This window comes from Clytia hemisphaerica, unplaced genomic scaffold (assembly GCF_902728285.1).
Source record: "Clytia hemisphaerica strain Z4C2 unplaced genomic scaffold, Clytia hemisphaerica genome assembly, whole genome shotgun sequence".
In the NCBI taxonomy this organism is placed as follows: domain Eukaryota; kingdom Metazoa; phylum Cnidaria; class Hydrozoa; order Leptothecata; family Clytiidae; genus Clytia; species Clytia hemisphaerica.
The window spans coordinates 1495284-1519506 of record NW_027103603.1 but is presented as its reverse complement, the minus strand read 5'-3'; the positions used below and the strand labels follow the sequence as shown (position 1 = coordinate 1519506).

Here is a 24223-nt window from a genome sequence, read left to right as displayed (position 1 = left end):
CTTCGTCAGAATCTCCGCCTTCCAGCTGATTTCTAATGGTCTGTCAAAAGCAAAAATAATAACTTCAAAACTCGATAAAATTACTCGACACAGTAAAGCGTTTCCTTAAAACATAGTTGTATCAAAAATCTTTTTTAAATAACCATCGTTATGGAATACAAGGGCACTAAAATTGGACTCAGAAATTTCCATAGCTTCCCTACCACTTGCCTATCAATTGGTATTTTAAGTAAGAGGTTATGTTTTTCTCAGAGAATTCAATAGTTAAAAACAAAACTCCTTTTAAATAGTTAAAATTCAAACAACTTACCGATAATGAAGAATTGCGACCAAAACATTCAGTTTGCTCTGTTAATGGACTCTAAATAAAGATATTAATGGTATTGATATTAATCAAACTAAGCCCTTCCCATTAGGGAATTACTCCTTGCGAAATAGGAATTCCTCCTTTTTCAAATAGAAATTCATAGCACTATCCAGACAATGCTGCTTCCATGCACGCAGACACGCATATACAACGATGTATAACGCTGACACCCGAACTACGAATTTTGCTCTCACAGGCGTAAAACGTAATGAAACGCAGGATTCAACTTTCGCAGAATTAATTTTCGCAAGATATACTTTCGCGAAAATTTGTCTCGCGAAAAACCTTTAATTGCTCATTCTTTTTTACAGTCATTGATAAAACCCATGTAAAAATCATTTCACTAATACCATTAAAGTAATGAGCACGATGTCCTATTTGGGCCGAACAAAATTAAAATCCAAAAAAAACTCTTACAGAGGATTGAATTTGTAAATCTTTGGTGCCGATTGTTTTCGATATTGCGTTCTAAAAAACAAGTGATACTTTTAAGGACCTGGACCCTGATATTTCCAGGTCATGTAGGGGTAGAGTACCTATATTGAAAGCAGATTTTAGCTTTGTACCAGGTTAAAAAAGGGGTAGTGGTCCAAATTACAACTTCAAAAGCAAGAAAATACACATTTTTGGCATTGGTCGAGTACCCAAATATGTATCCTTACACTTATCATCTTGACTTGATTCATTTTGAAAAGATTAGTTTTATCGGGACAAAGAGACAACTAGGGCTGGTTCATCGAATTCTTCAATATTATTACTCGTTATTAGATAAAAAAATTACCGGGACACTAATGGTGGACAAAAATTGGAAAAAGTTAAATCAAAAGTCGCAATGTATTAAACATTTAAAAAATACCGCTAGATATTCAGCCAAGGAACAAAGTGTGTAAAATTTCAGTCAAATCCAACAAAGTTTTTCTCAAGACTAACCCAAAGTATTTGGGGCATCCATGCAAATTATAAAACCCGCAAATTATTCTTTGCTCCAAAATGAATACAAATATGGCAAATACGGCTGGTTCATCGGATGTTTGGTTATTGTTACTCGTTATGTATGAGATAGAAGAATTAACGGGGGTGAACAAAACTAGCGCGAATTAAATCTGGCCACTGAGGGAAGTGGCAGGTCAGAATAGGGTAAAATCGATAGTAGAAAAGTGTTAAGGCTTTGAATTGCACAAAATCCGGTGAAAGTAATAAATTTGACAGGTACTCAATTTGACGGATTTTTAAGAGAGCTTTATTTGGTTTATTCTGATCAAAACTACCAAATCCGTAAAATATTTTCTCACTAAAATTAGTACGAAATGAGCAACCAATGAGTCTTAACTACAGTATCGTTTTGGTTTTAGATGTACAACTTCTTGAAAATTTTGGGTTTTAACGGAACAAAATGATACAAGAATATTGTTTCTCGAATTCTCCGATATTGCTACTCGTTTTGTTCGAGGTGGGAGAATTACCGGGACAGTACGGTGGAAAAAATTTGGCAGGAGCTAAATCGAGTTGGGCAGGCAGAATATTGAAAAATGGTCCCCCGGCCCAAAATTCAAAATGTTAGCTAAAGAATTCAGTCATGAATCGCTCAAAATAGAATCACATTTGTTATGCAGACTCTGTGTGTACAAGAAAAATTTTCTCGTCTGTCCATTTTCATTCAATGAGTGTCAATGATATCAAATACGTTCAAAGGTCTTAAAGCAATGACACAGAACACATGTTTAAAACTTGCTACAACTTTTGGACCCTAGCCGCCCATTACCGCACAGACACTTTTTATGTCCATTTTATCACCCTAAACTTGTCTATGTCTTTTTTAGTACATGTTTTTTATTATAAGCATTGCACTTATAAGCATATTTAGGCTCAGATATGGGAAAAAATTAAGCATTTGCTAAGCATTACCTCGAGCCTACGTACAGCTAGTTTAGTACAGCTAATTTGTTTTTTTTTTTGAAGCCAATGCAAAGCAAATTTCACCCTTTCCCCAGTTTCGTATGTTCTAACTCAACCAAGAATTCTAATAGGCAAATTTGAGCATATTTTGAGCCTGATTTACTATCTTTTGTAAGCATCCTCGAAAGATTTATGTTAGGATATAAGCATCCCTCAAGCATTTTTCAGCCTTATTAAGCTCTCGACCTAAGCATCTCTGAGCCTGTTTTCGGATTTTTGTATGCTTATAAAAAAACAAACATGTACAATAACAAAAAAGACGATATGCAAACCCTATAACAAAACTTATTTAGAGGATAGGTGCAGTCTATTTTTTACTCACAAGAATTCTCTGCTTTTTTTTAGATCCATGAACAAAACACAAGATTTTTTCCAGACCCACAAAAAACGCATAAGATAAATCTTCGAACCCACAAACAGGGCACAAGATTTTTTTGGGACTCATGAACTACCTATGAGATTTTTTTCCAGACCGACAAGATTATTTTTCGGACTGAAAAGGGCGACTTTCGGGGACACAAGCGCATTAAAAGCACGCAATTCATCACACTCTTCAGATACCGTAGTGTCATTGTCCCGGTAAAACCTCAACACATTATAAGAGTTATCTCCTTAAATTATCCAACTTTGGAGCAAAGGACGGAAAAATAAAATGAATGTAATTGTTTCTTGCTCAACAATATGTCTCAATTTTCTAAAAGAACTACTTAGAAGAACAGTCTTAAAGTCAACTAGCCGGTACCCGGCGTCGCACGCCGGTTTAGCTGTTTGCTGAACGCATTTATAGTCCTTTGAGATGTTGGGAAGGTGGCTTAAACACGATGAAATCAAAATTTAAGGGAAGAATTCTCTTCAAAGTTTTACTCTATCCCTCCCGGGTGATGTATCTTTTAACCATATTTTGAAAAAGATTTTTGTGGCAAAAATAATCAGAAAACAGAAAGGGCATCATTCCCAAATTACACCATACCGGCGACGTCCGAGACGGCTTGCAATTAGATTTTTTTTCTCGCTTCGCTTGCGTTATATTTTCCGTAGTTCTTGATGTTTAAGTTTAGGAAAACTTTGATGTCAAGATAAGCGGAGTGAAATAATAGACATGACACGCGATTCGTCGAAAAAAGGCAGCCCGATGGGGGGGGGGTACTTAGGCAAGAGAAGTGTATGGGTATGGGTGTGTGCCGGCCTTAAGTGTGCCTTTTTGAAACATGGCAGTTTGAAAAATCGGAAAATCAAACTTCAGTCCCACTAAGAATCGGAAAAATAGGAAAATTTCAACTTTTTGCCCCCAGAAAGATAGAAATTTGGTCAAATTAGTTCCAAAAAGTGAATAAAAATTCACACAATTTCCCTTGTTTCTTCTCCTCTTTATTCTGCTAAGGGTCCGAGGGGCAGGGCCGAAAGTCAGCTCGCAACCATAGTCCCCCGGAAGGCAGCTAGGACACGCAGACAAAAAAGCTTGATAGATAGCGCAATTTTATATTGTTTTTATAAAATAACTTCGTCATAACTTCAATAATTTTTCAAATTCAACAATGACTTAGATTTACAGCAAAATAATTATCGACATACATGTTTAAAGGTCCGTTTTTACGAAGAAAGAATTCTAGATTTTACCGCCTTTTGAATGTATTTTTTATGTTGATGTTGTTCTAACAAACTTGTTATGTGATTCTTGAGTTTTATTTTATATTTGTTCTTTTCTTTAACAGATTCTGTTTAAAAAATTTCTTTTGTTTTGAAAAGAATTCGAATGTCTCAAATCAAATAAGGTCGTTAATTACATTCGAAAACATAATTAACAAAAGAAAAGAAAGAAAAAAAAAAGAAAAAGTCTAATCTATCAATCAAAACAAAGTCTTTATAAAACGGCGCGAATATCGTTAAACAAATTTGTGGAGCAAGAACAAAATAAAAGTCATCTTTTAAACGAACAAAACATTGCTTGCGAAAACGAAAGTGACACACAAAAAACAAACCAACAAACCAACAAAAAACAAACACACATACAGACTACGGCTATTAATATATAGATAATCATAAAAACATAGTTTGATAAACAAAAATAAACTGGTTCCAATATGTTAAAGTTACTCTCAGATGGCTAATAAAGGGGGAGTTGGAATAAAGGAAAGAACAGGCATAAAAGTTTTTAAATTTTAATAAGAGAACAGGGGGAGGGAGATTTCTGGTGGTTGGAAATTGTACTTCCTAACCTCCCCCTTAAAATTTTTTTTATAAATTTAGCCTTAATAAGGATGATCAGTGCAAAAACAGGGGACTTTGGACTTTATATCTGACAGCTGAAAATACTTTTCAAAATTAATAAAGGGGGTCATAATAAGGTCAAAGTGGGAGGGGTTGGAGAAAAATTGATGAATTAACAAGTCAGGTGGATGTTTACCAATAGCATGATAGAACGTGGAAATGGCGACCTTCTCACTGGTATTGGAGTTGGACTTGGAGGAGCTTTAGAAGCCGCTGCAGGAGGAACAAGCCAAATCATTGGAGCTTTAGGAAGTGGAATACAAGGTGTCCTAACTGGAGTTGGTAACTTGGATGAAAAGATTGTTACTTCCCTTGGTTCAGCTGCAGGTAATATCATCACTTCTACTGGCGATGCAGTGGAATCTGCTGGGAAAGGAATAGGAAGTATCCTCAACATCTTTGGTGGAATCGGTGGAACTATTAAATGGGTCGTCCTTCTAGCTTTAATTGGAGCTTTTGTATACCTGAACCGAGGCTCCATAATAAAACTTTTCAAGAAAAATACCAAAATGGAATTCTCACCAGCCCAGCAACGGTTAGAAAAAGACGAAGAACATTCCCATAAAGAAATGCATAGGGAACGACGTCACCACCGTCATCATCAAAGACATCGCTTTAAAACACCTAATGATGGGAAAACATTCGAAACAGTAACAGAAGAACCTGCTACGAGGGATCTCTTCACGTACGTTCATACTGGAAAGAAAAGAAGCCACATCCATAAGACCAAACGACACCATGGACATGTACTGGCAATACATTGCCGATCAACTGACCAAGAAGAGCAAAAACATGGCATCAAGACAGAAGTCTATTTATCCATAGAAGGAGAAACAAAGACCTTTATTGCTCTGGTGGACACTGGTTCTAGTCATTCCTTATTGAACAAAAGAATTTGGGATAAGGCTGAAATCGCTCCATTCCTGACCCACAATGAAGGGACTATATTAGCATCAGTTACTGGGGGTATCCTTGAGACTGCTGGAAGTGCAATCATACCAGCTAGCATAGCAGACCCACTGTCATTGAAAACCCAGGAATTTATGGTTGTCCCAAACATTGAAGAAGATGTAATCATTGGAATGAATATTTTGAGCTCGGAGAAGGCTATCATCAACTTTTCAGAACAAACCATAACCAGTGCGAGCAGGAGAAAGAGATTCTTTGCGAGTAACAAACGAAAAGAAACACCCAGAATTTGGAGTATCCTAGCAGTTATAGCCGCTATTACTGCATTGACGGTTGCGACCCTGTACGTTCTCACTTTGATCAAGAATCCATCAGACGAAGAATATTTACCAAATGGAAATCTCACAAGTAAATTTGTCAAGATACCAACCATTTTGCATGTTCGAGCTGGAAAAGTGTTGTCAGAGCGAACAAAACATATTGTGGTTATCGAATTTCCGGTACCAAGGATTCTAAACCAATACATATCTAATTCCGAAAAAATGATCCTTGGTATCATGCATAATACATCAAAATCCAATGGTACAACCGAATACCAGAGATTGAATGCTAAATGTCGAATTCGAACCCTACATGAATAATGAAAGAAAGGAAAAACTTTGTATATATAACTATATGGGTAAAATTTTTTTTGAGGAGTTTTGTTTTGTTTTACTACTGGAAGTTACTGTAAAAGAAGAGAAGTATGAGTATTTAATTGTAACTAATGTGAACTTTGATATAAATGTTTGAATTTTTTAAAGAAGAGAAGAAAAATGAACTTTTATCGCTCGGTCAACTCACCTGGCTAAAATGCTACGAGGAAGTGGTATGGGCAAACGAACGACCACGAACGGATCCATATGCTCTTCAATCGCTCGCTTATATGGCTCTGATTGACTCAGACTGTAAAAACATCCACATAAAAATTTCCCGTAAAATATCTAGGGAGAAATACATAGTTCTACTATTTAATATTCGACACCAACTAACATACACAATGTGCCGATATGGCAAAGCTACACCACATTACTACTGGGATACCTACGTCACCAATATATACACGCTCCAACTTCACCAACTTAAAATACAGTCATCAATCAAAAGACAAAAGTGGTTTGGAGTGTTCGAAATGTTAAAAGTAGTATTTTGCCAACTTATGAATTCAAGCTATGGAGAAGAGTTTGCGGAAAAAGTTCTCAACATCCTGATAATAGATGAGACACCTCCAAAACAACCTTGCAACATTGACAACCATGAGCTACTAATTGATATTGGCCTGAGAGCGGCTGATATGTTGAAATCAAATGTAGGCCATCCTAGCAGCCGTTTTTCGAAATACAAAAACAGGCCTCACATCACCAACCGAATGGATTGGAACCCAAGCCACTTTAATCCAAATGTCTCACTCCCTGAATTTTCCGAAGTAGACCTACAACAGCTAGAAATTTACAGCTACAACAGAAGACCTTGGGACATGACATCTACATTAAAAAGACGGTTAGAGGAATGGAATCAATATGAATGGGTGTCCTACTGCCGATAAACTTCAAAATTGACTTTTTTTTTTCTTTCAAAACTTCTTCTCTTCTGACATATTGTACGTAAAATTTGATATTTAGATTTGGCATTTTAGGAACTCGAGTTTTCGTTATTATTAATTATTTTTTCGTAAGTTGTGGAATAATTTAAGGATTTTTAATTGTTTTTTTTTTTGAATTTTACTGAGAATGGGAAATAATTTTTAAAGAAGCAAAATTTTGGTGAATTAATTGAAAAACAAAGTCGATGATAACACAAAGATGCACGTGGCGTTTTATTACGAACTAATTCACGATAAACATCGTTTCGACGAACGTGGCGTATTTTTACGAACTAATTCACGATAAACATCGTTTCGATGAACGTGGCGTTGTATTACGAACTAATTCACGATACGCATCAAATATGATAAATAATAGAGAAGGCCGAAAAATACATGATGAATAATAGAGACAGTCGAAATTGGAAAGGGTACCCAAGCGAATTGTTAAGAATACGAAATGATGTTCATATACCAGACATTCATTTTGATGTGTATTGACGAGACACTGGTAAGCTAGCATATACTAGTGACTTTTATATACATATGGGAATGGATGTTGAAAAGGCGCACATGGTATGAGAATCGTTTTTATACTTGAAATAAATACTTTAGTGACGAGGACGTCACTTATCATTATATGGAGGTGTGACAGTAGAGATATTTTGAGAAAACATCACTCATCCCACTATAAACAATCTACATTATCCATTCAAGTCCAACGTGCTTACGCAGGAATAGACCATGAAAAGACCTTCTCTAGCTACCAGCATTCAGTCAATGGAAAATCATCATATACCATTCACGTTGAATAGATTTACGCATGAAGATCATCGAGGAAAACGGACTGCAACCCCGTTAGCCCAAGCGTGACTAATATCTTACATACCACTGACACACTGAGATAATCGAGAACAAAACCAAGAGACTGAATCAATCTACGCACAACACTGAAAGATTTATGAGCTGGGATCGAGGAAGCAATCCCAACCAAATGAATGGACGCGGACAACTAAACCAACGTGACTATTGATCCCAGGCTCTAAATCCAGTCCTCTAAATACTCATAGAACTAAAAACTATAAATACCGGAATCACAAAATCATTATTGGAGTCGGAGAGCGTGCTGGGAGTCGGAAGCGTGCTGGAGAGTCGAAACATGCTGGAAAGCTAGAGAGTTACGAACCGTACTATTAGTAAAGAGACTTGTTACTGATTTAGATCTGGAACCTTCCATAACATCAATTGGAGATATTATCGTGTTATCGATTTTTTAGACAACTATATTAAGGAACAGTTATTTGGAGTTATTGAAATATTAGTGATCACTTTTATGTAAATATAAAATTCATTCGATCGAAGTTACAATCGTCCATTTACTATCTTCTTAAATTGTACTCTTTCAGGGTACACTGCGCCTCGGGGTTTAGTGAAACTGTCTGGTGAAATATCCAGGGAGTTCCACACATAAATCTCCGTGTGCGACACAATCCAAGAAATATTCAAATCTTCTTGCTACCGGGTGTTTCAAAAAAAGTGTACACGTTTGTCAGTTAGTCAACACGCATTTTGTGCAGTTCTTCAAAAATGGTTGAAATTTAGCAAAATCAAAAACATGAACGAAAAAACCGACAAAAAGCAAGAAAAACAACCATTTGAAGAAGCTAAACAAAACCAAACATGCACTCCCACCTCCTACTCAGATGATGATGACCAAAACCGTCTAAAATGCCGAAAATGCCACCGCATGGTACACTACGAGTGCACACAATTACCGCTTTATCAGCTGCAAATTTTTGCCAACACTTATAACGAACAATATCTATGTCAGAATTGCGTGCGGATAACACGATCTCTAATGAGTAAAATAGGTGAGAACTCGTATCATATGATGCAGAGGGAGATTGAGAAGAAGGACGACGTCATTAAAAAGCTCAACAACCAGCTAGCCAAGAACCGCAGCCTTAAGAACGATATCGAAAACATCTTAACCAATAAGATGGCTGACTTTGAAATAAAAACCAAGCAGATTATAAAAGAAGAAATAAAGCAAACGACGAATTACATAGAGAAAACATCAGAAAAAACATACGCTGAAATAACTAAGAAACACAAGGATAATTTCAAATCAGCAGTGAGAGAACACCAACAAGAAAACAAGAATGAAGAAAGAGACATCGAATCAAGAAAACGAAATATTATTATACATGGAATGGTGGAATTAGAGGTAGACAACAAAGAGGAACAACAGGAACAAGACAAAATAGATATTGAAGGTATACTAGGTAACATTGGCGTTCAAGATATCAAACCGTCCCACCATCATCGCATTGGACAAAACCAAAAAGGGCTACATTGGCGTCCAATCAAGTTGATCTTAAAAAGTATAGAGGAAAAAGAACGGATAATGAAAAATCTGCATAAGCTGAAACGATTCAATGAAATTGGTGGCTATAGCATCACAGACGACTTCACCATCAACGAAAGAAAAATTATTAAAGATATGTGCCAAAAGGCGAAAAAAATGAATTCAAAAAATGACGATTTCGTTTGGCATGTAAGAGGAAGCCCTAGAACAAACCTTCGCCTAGTTCGAAAACCTAGGACAAAGACCAAAACAACGTCTTCTCTTCTGTCCATATCTTCTGAAGACTGGACGACAGATGAAGAATTAGACAATTTATAAATCTAAAGTTATTTCGTAGAGGTCGATAGACCTGTGAAATATAATTCTATGAATAAATAAGTTTGGATTGAGGTTGTGAGAAAACTAAAAATGTTATAAACCAAACTTTTTACGTTAGAAAGAGGAAAGACTAATTTAAATTTTGAGCTATCATACTTTAAATTTGCTTCACGTATTCAAATTTTATGAAGAAAATTAAAAAAAAATCGTCTTCAAAAAAGCGTCATTTTTGAGAAAGAAGTGGGGATCAAATTTTTTCTCTCTTTCTCTTTAACAGAAGAAAAGAGCGTGTTTTTGTTGTGATGCAATACAGTCAAATTTTGATTGCTGTAATAAATTTTTAATTTCGCCTAGCGAAAGTATTACAATAGGCATTCGCGGCGATAATCCAAAATTTATTCCTGCTAAAATTAGTTCCCTTAGTACTGACTAACTGAAACATAAATAAATCAGTTCCCTTTTATGGAATATTTTTTATGTGCAATTCTTTGTTCCCATATTTTCCAAGCAACAGTATGAAGAATAAGGGTGTATTCACACTGTTGCATGATAGTTTGAAAACCATGACCTCTCATAAATCAAATACAGTCTTTTCCTAAAGTTATACAATTGAGGTAAAATCTATATATAATAAGCTCTCATCCCTTGAAAAAAACTTCAATTAATAAAAAAGTGAAGCAGTACGTGGTTAGGCTACGTCATATCTTCCTTCGTTTTGAGCGTAAAACTCCTACTCTTCGGGGTATGAGCACTGCTCTTGTTTTGAATATTGAAATTCTTCGGATAAATCGCATGCGCACTGAGGTTTTAATGAAACAATAGAGAATTTCGAAACCTAAGCCAATCAGCTGTGTTTTAAACATTCTTTTATTGGAAATCTCTATTGATAAACATCTTTGACCGCTTATAGCAGTGCCTATAGACCAAGAGTAAGGCCTAAAAGCCTGGAGCTGTCTATTGTGTAGACTAGTACGTGGTTTTTTTTACAGATTAAAGACCACCAAGTGCGTCAAGAACATCACTTTCCTTGACTAGCAAAAAAAGTTCTTATTTGTACCTGGGTTGGCTGCAAATCGTGTGTAAACAGCTTCTGGCACCTCGCTGACGTTGATGGCTTCGCACGTGTGCTTTCCTGTGTGCTTGATTGTAACTTTGGATTGTATTTCATCAAACTCCCAGATCTTGACGGCGGGACATTGAATGACAACGGCAACCAGACCACACACTTTACATTTTGCGTCCATGGCACGCTTATTTGATTTTGTGAATTGGATTCGGTTTCTTTTGTTGTAAAATTTTAAGAAAGTACACTCGTCGTTCAAGCATACTGGTGATCCAAGACAGTTTGCTCTTCTTCGCCTTCCGTTATGTTTGACTGAATTGGACGTAACCCACTCATCCCAGGGTCGACCATCAGTTGAAGATTTCATCCTTTTTTTGGCGTCAAAAGGGAGCTGGTAGATACAATCACCATCAATATTGTACGGTAATTTGTCTATTTCAATTGTAGGACAAAAGCTCCAAGAATCTTTATGCGTACTCCTTTTCCGTGGCTTTTGATTAGATTCTTCAGTTGAAGGAAAGTCGTTGTCTGATGGACGATTAATAGATTCGGGAGAATCAGGATCGGACTGGTCACTGCTGTCGCCATTTGAAGAAGCAGGAGAGTCGTTTTGTGCGTTAGCGAATGTGTTTTGGGATAGATTCATTGCAGGAGATAAAATGTCTACGAGGTCCGACTTTTCAATGCATTGTGAAGTATCCAAATTCATTGATTTAGCAAGGGACTTCAACTCTTTGATGGATTTCAACTTCAAACAATCTGTTGAAAAAAAATCACGGAGAAGTGTTGACGACTTGAGGTCAGAAAATGGACCATAATAAAGACTTTTTTCTTGGATAGTGATTTGTCTTAGACTATAGCTTAGTCTAGCACCTCGCCAAAAACTGGGATTTATTTCATTCATCCCACTTCTTAGAGAGTTCCACTTTGATAATTAGCCTATTTCATAGGATTCGTGTATCTGCTCTTTTTTATTCAATTTACCCCTGGAAAATGCACAAATCTGTGCAGATTTCCCTTCGAAAAACTAACTTTTGCAATCATCCTAAATGACTTGGGTATTTAAGAACTGTATTCTATGTCTATGTTTTTGTTGAATTTATATCTCCATTCGCAAAAGAGTGATTTACAATAAAAATTTGATTACTGCAGTGACGTAGAACAAAATCATGCACGTATCGAAAAAAGAAGCCTTTCAAGTGTTTTGATGCAAATTCAATATTTTCGCTATTGCAGAAGCTTCTAAAGTTTAAAGAGACGTCAAAAAATCGAATGTTTGGAGCCCGAAACCTCGGCTCAAAACATTCGAAAAAGTCGCAATTAAGTGAAATAGACATTATTGCTCCCTTGAAAGGTGCTCAATCGCGCAACAATGGTGAAAAAGCTACCTTCAGGGAACTTATTTTGGCGTGAACTAATAGGCCAGCAGCAAAAATCCTAAAATTTCTTAATTTTGGCGGGAGCTTATTGTGGCGATGATGAAATTTTTAAATTTGACTGGAACTAATTTATTCTGGCGGACCTTGAAAAAATTTCCACACTAGGTTTCTTGGTACCGTTAGAAGCGCAATTTAATGTAGATTAAGATACCCAGAGCCTCACCATGAGGCTCTTGGGCAAAAAGGTTCATGAAATCAAACCTGAAAGGCACTTTATTACCCAAAAATGCCCTGAAAGTGGGTCCTGTTGACAAGACAAAAGACATCAAACAGGCTAATAAAGTTGAACTAGTTAAGCCTTCAGAGACTTTAAATATAGGTAAATGAGTTTCAGTCAAATCGTGCCTTGCTCGTTACGTAGTTTTGGTATCTACATTGTGCTCGAAATTCTGTTAGAGGAGCCCTGAGTCAGCTATTAACACTATTGAAATTCTAAACGTATGGTCATGATAATCAGATCAAGCCTATCAAAGCTATTCTAAGGCTTTCAAAGTCAGCGCTATCCAAATGCACTTTCACCTTGAAGCTAGCAAGCTTCATATAGAGTTTAACACTGTTTTACTCATTGTGGTTACAGGATCCGTTTTGGAAGGGAACCCCCCCTTTTTTAAACTATTAATATCTGGTGAGACAGGGTTGTGCAGTTAGTTTTTTTGAAAGTTAAAAGTAGCCTCTTCTTGCCAGGACACCACTTTCTTGCCATTTTTGGGCAAAAATAGTACACTTCAGGTCTAATTTCATGAAGGATTTTGCCCAAGGGCATGAGGCTCTAAGTATGTTAAACAACATAAAATTCCGCTTCTAACGGTACCAGGAAACCTAGTGCGGAAATTTTTTCAAGGTTCACCTCTTTTTTGTCACATTTTTTTTTCTTTATTAGAACAAAACACATGTGAACCTATTTTGCCTTATTTTGAGCAAGTTTGGTGAATTTCAGGGATTACTTAGGCAATAAAACAAATAAATTAATTTAGGAGGGAACTTATTTTGGTGAGTAGGCAAAATATTTAATTTAAGCGTGAACTAATTTTGGCAAATTTTGTCTAATTTCGCCAAAATTAGTTCCCTCCAAAATAAGTTCACTTAAGGTAATTTTTTGCTGCTCACTAGTGACTAAAAGTCACACCTGTGACCAAAAGCTTAACCCTCTGTACAGATTTTATTTTTGAAGACCCATTTGTGCTGTAAAATCCCACCGAGATACTTAGACAAGATACAGTCTTTTCCTAAACTTATACAATTGAGGTAAAATTTGAATATAACAAGCTCTCATCCCTTGTACAGCACAATAATCAGAATCTTTTGAAATAAACTTACTTGTATTATATTTCATGTGATTACCAGGACTTTCAGATTTTGGTTCGGGAATTTCGTTGCTTGACTGTTCATTATTTGGATACGTGGGGAGTTCGGTGCTTGAATCATCATTACTGTCGTCATTTGAAGAATTACTGTCGTCATTTGAAGTAGCAGGAAAGTCGTTTTGCACGTTAGCGAATGTGTTTTGGGATAGATTCATCGCAGGAGATAAAATGTCTAACAGCTCCGACTTTTCAATACATTGTGAAGTATCCAAATTCATTGATTTAGCAAGGGACTTCAACTCTTTGATGGATTTCAACTTCAAACAATCTGATGAAAAAAAATCGTCCCCAATCAAGCAAAATTGGTTAAGCCCCCCCTCTAAGTTCAGGGAAGGGGGTGCATTGTATTTTGCCCTTAAGTTACAGAAGTAGCAATTCTGAGAAACAGGTGTTCTTATCTTCACTTGTTGCGTGATCTTCGATTCTTTTATTCAAAATGACGTGTTCTGATTTCTAGGAAAACTATATCCCACTATTGTTCTCCCTAAACTTATTTAATGGTAGAATGTGTTCTGAAGTGTTGTGTTGTGAAGTACTTAGTTATACCCTCGAAAGATGTGTTATGAATTTTTCTAGGGTTACAAGGGAACAAGAACACATCAGATTTCTCTTGATAATACCTAGGGGTAATATCAAGAGAATATCTGATGTGTTCTCATTGAAAGATGTGTTCTGAAGCTTTCTAGGGTACAACAAGTACCTTATTTCAGAACACGTCAAGTTTTCTAGCTTTAACATGCCCTCAGAACACATCCCAAAAAAGATCGCCTCGTCAGCTCGTCAGTTTTCGAAGTTAAGACTTTGAATGATATCCTTATGAATAGAAGTTTTGACGAATTCTGTTTGGGGGTCAATCACTTTGTGGAAGCGAAGCAAGTGTTGTTGATAACCGCCTTTCTTTGTTTATGGTTCTATACCCTGAAAAGACCATTCGTTACCTTTCTGGTTGGATGGTGGTCTTTCTGTCTCAAATTCATCAGTATCGTATTCTGTATCACTATCAATCGTTACAAAATCCTTTTCTCTTGTGTTTACACAACCACAATCTTCAAACTTGATTAGCTTAAGCTCATCTGAATGCCTAAGGAGAAAATTCAGCCTTTTTGGTTATGATGGACAAGCAGTTGGTTACCTCTAATATATCATCAAAATCAAACTAAAACCAGGATCGGTGTCATTTTGCTGTAAAATTCGATCTAGAAAGGTTTATTGAGCCAAAAGTACTCGGCAGCTTAAGGCTTAAGTAGTTGGTTAAAAAGCTTACGTTATGCAAAAGCCATTGTTGAGAGCATATCTACGAGATATAGCAATTTTGACGAAGTCAATCAGGTTCTGCCACAGTTTCATTTTCATTTCAGTTTTATTATGGAGCATTTCTTGAACGATGTAAGCTATCCTGTCCGAATAGATCAATAACTCCGTTGAGGTCATGGTTTCAATACGATATGGTTCGATAAATATTTCTTCTGCCTCCTATACAACATCTAATTTGTTTTCCAGCTATTAAAAAAATATGAGTTAGTAGATCTAAAAGGCAAGGTTTGAACATATAAATTTATACTAACTCAATATTTTGGGAAAGATAACTCTCCTTACCAATTCTAGCTAAAAAACACTCTCGCAGACCCGGTAGGATTTTTTCAACCAATGGGGGCACTCATATGGTCCGACCCACGGCATCTGCCGCCCTTAAGCGTAGGTTTTTCAAGACCCTCAAAATGCACTGTAAGGGTGTACTTCCGATGGAGTGCACTACAAGGGTCTTCTTTTAGCTGGATAAACTGTAAGGGTGTGTTCTGAGACTGTTGAATTGCATTGACTCGCACCCTGTTTCATTTGATCTCAGGCTCAGTTTCAGGTGGCTTTAAGCAAGATAAGTTATGAAATCAAACTAAACTGCAAGGGTCAGAAACCTTCGGTAAAATGCACTGAAAGGGCACCTTTTTACTGCTCAAAGGCTGAACTGTAAGGGTCCGATCTTAAAAGCTATTTTTTTGGTGTCACGTGCCGTCGTTTAGAAACCGAGTGCCCCTCGGGCTCTTAATCCAAACACAGCCATGTTTAGTCATAAAATGTGATAATTACCGCTCCATCTTCGCTTCTCATGAGAAGATTTCCACATTCTTTTATCAATAATAATGTATTTCTTTTGTGCTCATCTGTTTGGTTGGCATCGTGTTGATTTTTGTCGGGATGATTCCTTCTCAACCAATTCCTATTAAAAGCAATAAAATTTGTTACAGAGCAAGCCAGGACGCTGCTTGGACCCACCTGATGATTGCAGTCAGAGCAAGTGGAAGTGCTGGAACACCAAGGGGATAATCAGTAATCGTTCGAGTTAAGGAAATTCGAGTTATAGAGAATCAGAATTGCTTAAGAGACCGGAAAACGTTCGAGTTCGAGTTTATGGGGATAGTCGAGTTGAGGAGGTTCGATTTATGGAAAGTCGACTGTACTTCAAAGATCATAGAACAAATCCAATTTAAATCTGCAAAAACGGCGATTCCCTGTATATTTCCGTCATTTTCGGCCGTAAAAAATTTTCCTTGAAAATTGGACTTTTTGGCATTGCTGATTTACATCTTTGTGCAAGAATTCAGAAAAAAAAATAAAAATGAAATCTCGACAAAATGGAAAAACGGTTTTCCGGCATATTTCCTAAATTTTTGTCTCCGTCACATTTTTCATCAGTGTGTAAAATTTCATGAAAAAAATATAAAGTACAGCTCGAGAAATTCAAGAGAAACCGTTTTTTCGGCGCGATTTTCGACTATTCCGGTGATTTTTAGAAAGTTCCAGTTTCAAAAATCAGTTTACACATTTTTTGTAGTTGCTTGTAAGGTTGCTCAAAAATTTTCAAAACCCAATTTTTTCCCAGAATTAACACCCCTTTTATAGAGGCTATAAGCAAAAAGCTCTGAAAAGCTCGTATCCGTGTCTTTTTTAGCTGTTAAAGCATAATAATTTCAGTTAAGTTGTTATGTGATTTCAATAGGAGTATAATTTTCCGAATTTGTAAGAAATATTATTATTTTAAAGTCAAGTTATCATAAATACAGAATAGAATGGATAAAATTACTTCTTGTGACCATTATGCATGTTATATATCAACTTTTCAGAATTTTATGTAGATTTCAAAAATGGTGAGAAGTCAACAAGAAGAAAAGCCAACACTTAATTGTTTTTTCTCTTACCATATTACTTCGAATAAAAGCCCCCTTCTTTTAAACGCCCCCCTCGAATAAACGCCCCTCGTAAAAGAAAAATTATTTAATGAACACAAATACCGTATTACGTCGAATAAACGCCTGCTTCGAATAATCGCCCCTTTAGGAAAGGGGCGTTTATTAGAAACTTGTGACTCTAATACTTCAATCCCAGTGTTTGGGTTTGAAAAGGAAGATTTTCTTTCATCTCTTGTAACCAGAGCAGTTTTCGATGTTATTTTAGTCGTTGAGCCAAAAAAATGTTGCACTAAAATCCTGATAAAGAACTTAAACAAAGGGTATATTTGATCTAAATATTCGACTATCTAGACTAAAATAATTTCATAAACGCTCCCTTCTTTTAGAAATTAAATAAAGGCCCGGGCGTTTATTCGAAGTAATACGGTATTTGTGCCTGCGATTTTACAAAAACCTAAAAAGTGGGATAATTTTTTTTAAAGTGACTTTTTTAACCTCTAATTTTTTTTTGCTTTTTGCTAGAAAATACAATAGCTTCCCATAAAATTAGGTTTTAGGTGGCCTGTAATGTACCCAGCATGGTACGTAGTTTTTATTAATTATCTATAAAATAAAAATAATATAGAAATACAGTAATTAGAAGAAAGTCACGTGATCACTTTCACTTTCGTTTTCTCTATATTTTAATAAGTCTTTTGGCTGAGAGCGTGTTTTTGTCAAATAGAAAACTTGAAAACATCAATTTCAGATGACTTTAGAGTTCTTCCTATATAAATATTTACAAAGCATACAAAACTATTGAAAAATATACATTAAAAAGTGTCTAAGACATAACCTATAAAATAAATAACAAATACCAACAACAAATACCAACATTTCAACAATCAGAAAAAAAAACATAACACAACAAAACATACCACCAAAAACAGCACAAACAGGAACAACCACCACCACCAACAGGACGCCACATCATCAACATTGTTTCTATAGTCTATATGTACAATTACAGCATTTTCCATTATTTATTTAGAATTGTTTATCTAAAAAGTAGAGCAAAATATAGAAATATTGTGTTAAACAGAGGTCATGTGATCACTTTCGCTTTCGTTTTCTCTACATTTTATTAAGTCTTTTGGCTGAAAGCATGTTTTTGACACTTTTCAATAGTCACGTGACCATTCTAAAATTTACTAAGTCTTTTGGCTGAGAGCATAATTTTTGACACTTTCAAATTGAAATTAAATGCAAAATTTAATGAATTTAGAGGATATCTTCCTGAAACATATACAAAAACTGTTTACAATACAAAAATATATACGTTATCGAAATGTACAAAAATATAAACATTTAAAAAATTTCCAACCAAAACATTGAACAACTTCACAAGAAATGCCAAACCAACAAAAACACAGACAGCAACAAAACACACAAGAACATTGACACCATAAAAGCCACACCACAACACTTCCCACACGACATTACATCCAACCCAGCCTCTGACATGTCATCTTCCAACTCAAAATCTGTTACTATGGTTACAGTGGATTGATCCATTTTTTATTTTTGTTTGTAGTTAGTTATCTGTAAGAAAACAAATAAACGGATGAGAATATAGATATATTGGTCACGTGACCAAAATAGTCACGTGATCAGCCCTACAATTTACTACTCTTTTGGCTGAGAGCTAATTTTTGGACAGGTCAGAAAGAAAATGGAGTTTTTTTTTCTTTTTTCAGATAAAAATATAGAATAAAAACTAACAGTAAGGTTATGTACAGTTAAAAATAGTCCTAGATATATAGAGTCGTATTAACATTTAAATACACTATAGAACACTATACAGTTAAAAATCCAATCTGATTAGACAGTTTTTTTATGTTTGGACAAAAGAAAAAAAAGCAAATTTAAATAAAATTGACATGTTCAGCAGGCGTCATAACTTGTCTTCAAAAAGCAAACCTCGTTTAAAATTTCTTAAATTTATTTCCTAGTCCGAAATAAGACCATGAAACAACAACCCTATTTTTTACTTTTGAAAATCAAATTTACAGATCTCGCTAAAATGTTTTGTCACAATATTTACAATGATTCACAAAATTTTCACTTTTTTAAAACATTACATGTTTCGCGATCATTTTAATTTCACGGTTGAAGCCAAAATGTGAATTTCGCGGCATTTTAATTTCACGGTACAAGAGAATTTCGTCTCGATTGCATTTTTTTTGCAAAAAAGACTCTACTGTTTGGGTTTTTTCAGTTGACCTAAAAAATCACATTTCCTGGCATTTTAATTTCGCGTTTGAGCTCCAAAATAGTTTTTTGCGGCATTTTAATTTCGCGATTTTCTGAACTCGACCGCTAAACCGCAAAATTTTCATGGCGGAAATTTTCATGCCATAAAGTAACTAAAAACTTAAGAGCCATTTTCTGTAAGAGTGGGGCAGGTCCAGATAGTAAGGAATTTTAAATGATCTCATTTTTGGATATTTTGTGTTTCAAGGTGAAAAAATAAGAAATCCAAAAGGACAAGTCTCAAAAATCCATAATGGTGGATTTATGGGGTTTTTAAGATTTTGGGAAAATTCAAAAAAGCCAAAAATTAGCTGAGATAGCAATTTCTAGCCCTAATAACTTTTTGCGCCCTAAAGATCACATGGATTTTTTTTCATATATTGAAACTATACCAAAAATACTACCAAAATCCAAAAAAAAAAATTTGTGACCATAAGGGCGCGCGCAGCTATGGTGGCCCAAAAATACAAACTTTTCAATTTTCGGTGTACTTTGAGCTCATTTTGCAGTCCATCTAGAAGAAATTTTCACAGAAAATTGAATAAGAATGAAAGAACACCATTTGGACTGCCTAAAAATCAAATTTTCAAAGTCTGAAATTTTCTCAATATGGCGCCATTATGGTTCAAATGCAGTAATAATTTTAAAAAGTAGCATCTTTGAGCTGCGCCAGCCATCTGCGCCCCAAAATCTGGAAAATTTCACTTTGAGTGTTTGATAGCCCACCAAGTTGACTTTCAAAAAGAACAAACAGAACTTTGTGATCTCTAACCATCATGGAAAAAAATTACATTGTAAAAAATTTTTTGCTTGTCCGAAAACGTCACTTTTTTGCTATTTTGACAAGCTTTGCAGCCTTTCAACAGCAGTTTACAAACATGAAATTTGACAATCTATTCATAATTTACTTGAAATATTATCTAAAAGACCCAAAAAGTGATTTAAAACACTTTTTTATCACATAAAAAGACTAAAATTTTCCCTGAAAATCTCTAGCACCTCCTGTAGAGGGCTTCAAACTTTGCGTAATCTGGGTTTGGAAGCACTTTTAGCTATCTGCTGATGGTCCTTGTGACTTTTTTGAAGCAAAATTTTGACCTGGAGTGGTTTGCTGGTGGGTTTTGGCCACAAAAATAACATTTTCAGGATTTCCATCTTTGCGTAACCGTCAAAAATGGCCGAAAAAATTGCTATTTTCGCAGATCTGAAGCAAAATTCAAGATGGCGTATCTTTTTGCGGCAACAACAAATCTTTTTGAAACTTTCAGCAAGGCATCCTTAGTAGGTCTAGTTTATAGCCTCAAAAAATCTCAGTGGATTTTTGAAGCCTCATAAAGATATGATCGATTGAAAATTTGCTTAACTTTGTTGTTTTTTCCCTCTTAAAATGCTAAATCAGGCCCACTTAGGGGCTCTAAAGGTTGATTTTGGTCAAAATATTGGTCTATCTTCTACACCCAACTAATCATTGGCATTAGGGGGACAACTGTAAAAAATTTCAGGTCATTTCCATCAACAGATGACATTTTATGACAGTTTCTTTATTTTTAAGTACAGAATATGTAAAAAACTGAGACTGACATCTGGCCTTTCCTACCATTCCAGGGCCTACATTTCCAGGAAAAGCCTCAACCTTTCACAGTTTGGTGAATATTAGTCTTAAATATAAGCAGGTTACTTCAACTAAATGAGTTTAACAATACTTAATTCCTATTCAAAAACATTTTATTTAGACTCATTCAGAAATCCTACTTTGACAATAATTTGCGCTTTACCGCAAAGAGTCAAAGTGTCGTGATTAGCTTTAGACTGTCCAAAATTTCTTGTCCAGAACATTTAAACAGCATTGTAAAATATCACCCTAGCAATGTTGCTTTGTTATTAAGAATCAACAAGTAAGGTTGTTAGTGTACACTAATATAGAGATATTGTACAGTCTAAAAGTTAATCACAACACTTGGACTTAGAAATTTTGCGGTAAAGCGCAAATTATTGTCAAAGTAGGATTTCTGAATGAGTCTAAAAAGTTTCTGAATAGGAATTAAGTACTGTTAAAGCCATTTAGTTGAAGTAACCTGCTTATATTTAAGACTAATATTCACCAAACTGTGAAAGGTTGAGGTTTTTCCTGGAAATATAGGCCCTGGAATGGTAGGAAAGGCCAGATGTCAGTCTCATTTTTTTACATTGTCTGTACTTAAAAATAAAGAAACTGTCATAAAATGTCATCTGTTGATGGAAATGACCTGAAATTTTTTGCAGTTGTCCCCCTAATGCCAATGATTAGTTGGGTGTAGAAGATAGACCAAAATTTGACCTAAATTAACCTTTAGAGCCCCTAAGTGGGCCTGATTTAGCATTTTAAGAGGGAAAAAAACAACAAAGTTAAGCAAATTTTCAATCGATCATATCTTTATGAGGCTTCAAAAATCCACTGAGATTTTTTGAGGCTATAAACTAGACTTACTAAGGAAGCCTTGCTGAAAGTTTCAAAAAGATTTGTTGTTGCCGCAAAAAGATTCGCCATCTTGAATTTTGCTTCAGATCTGCAAAAATAGCAATTTTTTCGGCCATTTTTGACGGTTACGCAAAGATGGAAATCCTGAAAATGTTATTTTTGTGGCCAAAACCCACCAGTAAACCACTTCAGGTCAAAATTTTGCTTCAAAAAAGTCACAAGGACCATCAGTAGATAGCTAAAAGTGCTTCCAAACCCAGATTACGCAAAGTTTGAAGCCCTCTACAGGAGGTGCTAGAGATTTTCGGGGAAAATTTTGGAGACTCAATTTGATTTTTTCTGATTCCTTACAAAAAGTTCTTGAAATCCACTGTAAATCAGCTTTCTAATGTACTTGAATAAAAATTCATTGGCTTTCAAAATCTGCTCCCCACCAGAGTTCATGTTTTTTAGGGGTCAATTTTCGCTTAGTAGCCTATCTTTGAGACACTGTATCTGCAAAACTACTTGAGATATCAAAGAGAAATTTTCAGAGTCTTATTTTCTTGTGTGATAGATCATTAGATCAAATTCTAAGAGGGTGAGGTATCATACTTTCTTTATTCTGAAGATTAAAAAAAAGGCTCTTCATATTACCCAAATTCACCAAATTTACCTAAAATTTACTTATTTACAGATATTTTAGTCTTTTTATGTGATAAAAAAGTGTTTTAAATCACTTTTTGGGTCTTTTAGATAATATTTCAAGTAAATTATGAATAGATTGTCAAATTTCATGTTTGCAAACTGCTGTTGAAAGGCTGCAAAGCTTGTCAAAATAGCAAAAAAGTGACGTTTTCGGACAAGCAAAAAAAATTTTTCAATGTAATTTTTTTCTATGATGGTTAGAGATCACAAAGTTCTGTTTGTTGTTTTTGAAAGTCAACTTGGTGGGCTATCCGACCCTCAAAGTGAAATTTTCCAGATTTTGGGGCGCAGACGGCTGGCGCAGCTCAAAGATGCTACTTTTTAAAATTATTACCGCATTTGAACCATAATGGCGCCATATTGAGAAAATTTCAGACTTTGAAAATTTGATTTTTAGGCAGTCCAAATGGTGTTCTTTCATTCTTATTCAATTTTCTGTGAAAATTTCTTCTAGATGGACTGCAAAATGAGCTCAAAGTACACCGAAAATTGAAAAGTTTGTATTTTTGGGCCACCATAGCTGCGCGCGCCCTTATGGTCACAAATTTTTTTTTTTGGATTTTGGTAGTATTTTTGGTATAGTTTCAATATATGAAAAAAAATCCACGTGATCTTTAGGGCGCAAAAAGTATTTAGGGCTAGAAATTGCTATCTCAGCTAATTTTTGGCTTTTTTGAATTTTCGCAAAATCTTTAAAACCCCATAAATCCACCATTATGGATTTTTGAGACTTGTCCTTTTGGATTTCTTATTTTTTCACCTTGAAGAACAAAATATCCAAAAATGAGATCATTTAAAATTCCTTACTATCTGGATGCTCAAATTTTGCCCCACTCTTACAGAAAATGGCTCTTAATGCTAAAACAAAAATGTGTCCCTGCACGCGATTTGGAGCACATTGAAAATGGGCCGATCCTTAAAAATCCGAAATTTTGGCCGATATGGACCGGTCTGGACCGTTCCTGGCCGAATTTGGCCGATGTTGACCGATCTGGGCCAATCTAGGCCGATCTTAGCTGAGCCATGTTTCTTAATCTTTTCTCTAAACAAAGGCCGATCTAGACCGGTCCAAATCGGCCAAATTCGGCCAAGTCCGGTCTGAAAACAAACAAGCAAATCTTTTTCGTATGACGGTATTTTTTTGTTTACAATTTCGAGTGCCTAAAAACTTTCGAATCTTTTTGTTAAGTGTTCGAATGAACTCCAGAGAACGTTCAAATGTTTTGAAAAGTCTCTGACTCTTAAACAAAAGCAAAAGGAAAAGTACCTTTTTATGTTTAAGTATTTTTATGTTTTCACTAGAGTGAAAACCGTCACGAGAATAATTTTTCATGAGCTAAAAATTAAGATTATAAATTATCAAGATAACTGTATTATTGGAATATCAGCAAAGGAAAAGGCAAGTAACAGTTTCTTTTTGAGAGATTAAGCTGTCGTTAGTTAAAAGGTCGAAACAACCAATTGTTCAATTTGGTTTTGGTGTTACTTTACTAGCTGTGTAAGAAATACGAAGAAAAATATTGACATGCTAGTTATTACAGGGGAGATATATGTGAATGAAACAGGGATGTCTAAATAAACTAACGAAGGGACACAGTGCAATTCTATTCTAAGGAGGATTTCTAATAATCTTTTCTAAATGGATTCATAAGAGCGAGTGAGTCAAGGTTATGAAATACAGGGGAGTATGTCATTTACGACGAAAAAACTGTTTGAAAACAATTTTGCTTATAATCAGTATTTTGGCTTCCGTAAAACGTTCTGGGCCGGTTTGTATCGGCCTGGACCGGACCATATCGGCCTAGACCGGTCTTACATTGGCCGAACATCACTGTTTTTGTTTTATCAGGTTTGTAACTTAACAAAACCGGACCTGGCCGTTATTGGCCGATCCAGACCGGACTTGGCCGATCCGAACCGGACCTGGC

At 35.5% G+C, this 24223-nt stretch overlaps 1 protein-coding gene across 1 annotated transcript; it reads right to left on the bottom strand.

Moving 5' to 3' along the window:
• Positions 1-10: 10 nt before the first annotated feature.
• Positions 11-17941, bottom strand: LOC136802094 (uncharacterized). Its single transcript, XM_067058814.1, has 9 exons — positions 17776-17941; positions 15759-15888; positions 14938-15173; positions 14612-14754; positions 13627-13941; positions 10865-11629; positions 785-835; positions 311-361; positions 11-40 (listed from the first exon to the last, which is right to left on the bottom strand). Coding segments are annotated over exons 3-8 (1443 nt in total). The 5' UTR covers positions 15105-15173; positions 15759-15888; positions 17776-17941; the 3' UTR covers positions 11-40; positions 311-359.
• Positions 17942-24223: the final 6282 nt, after the last annotated feature.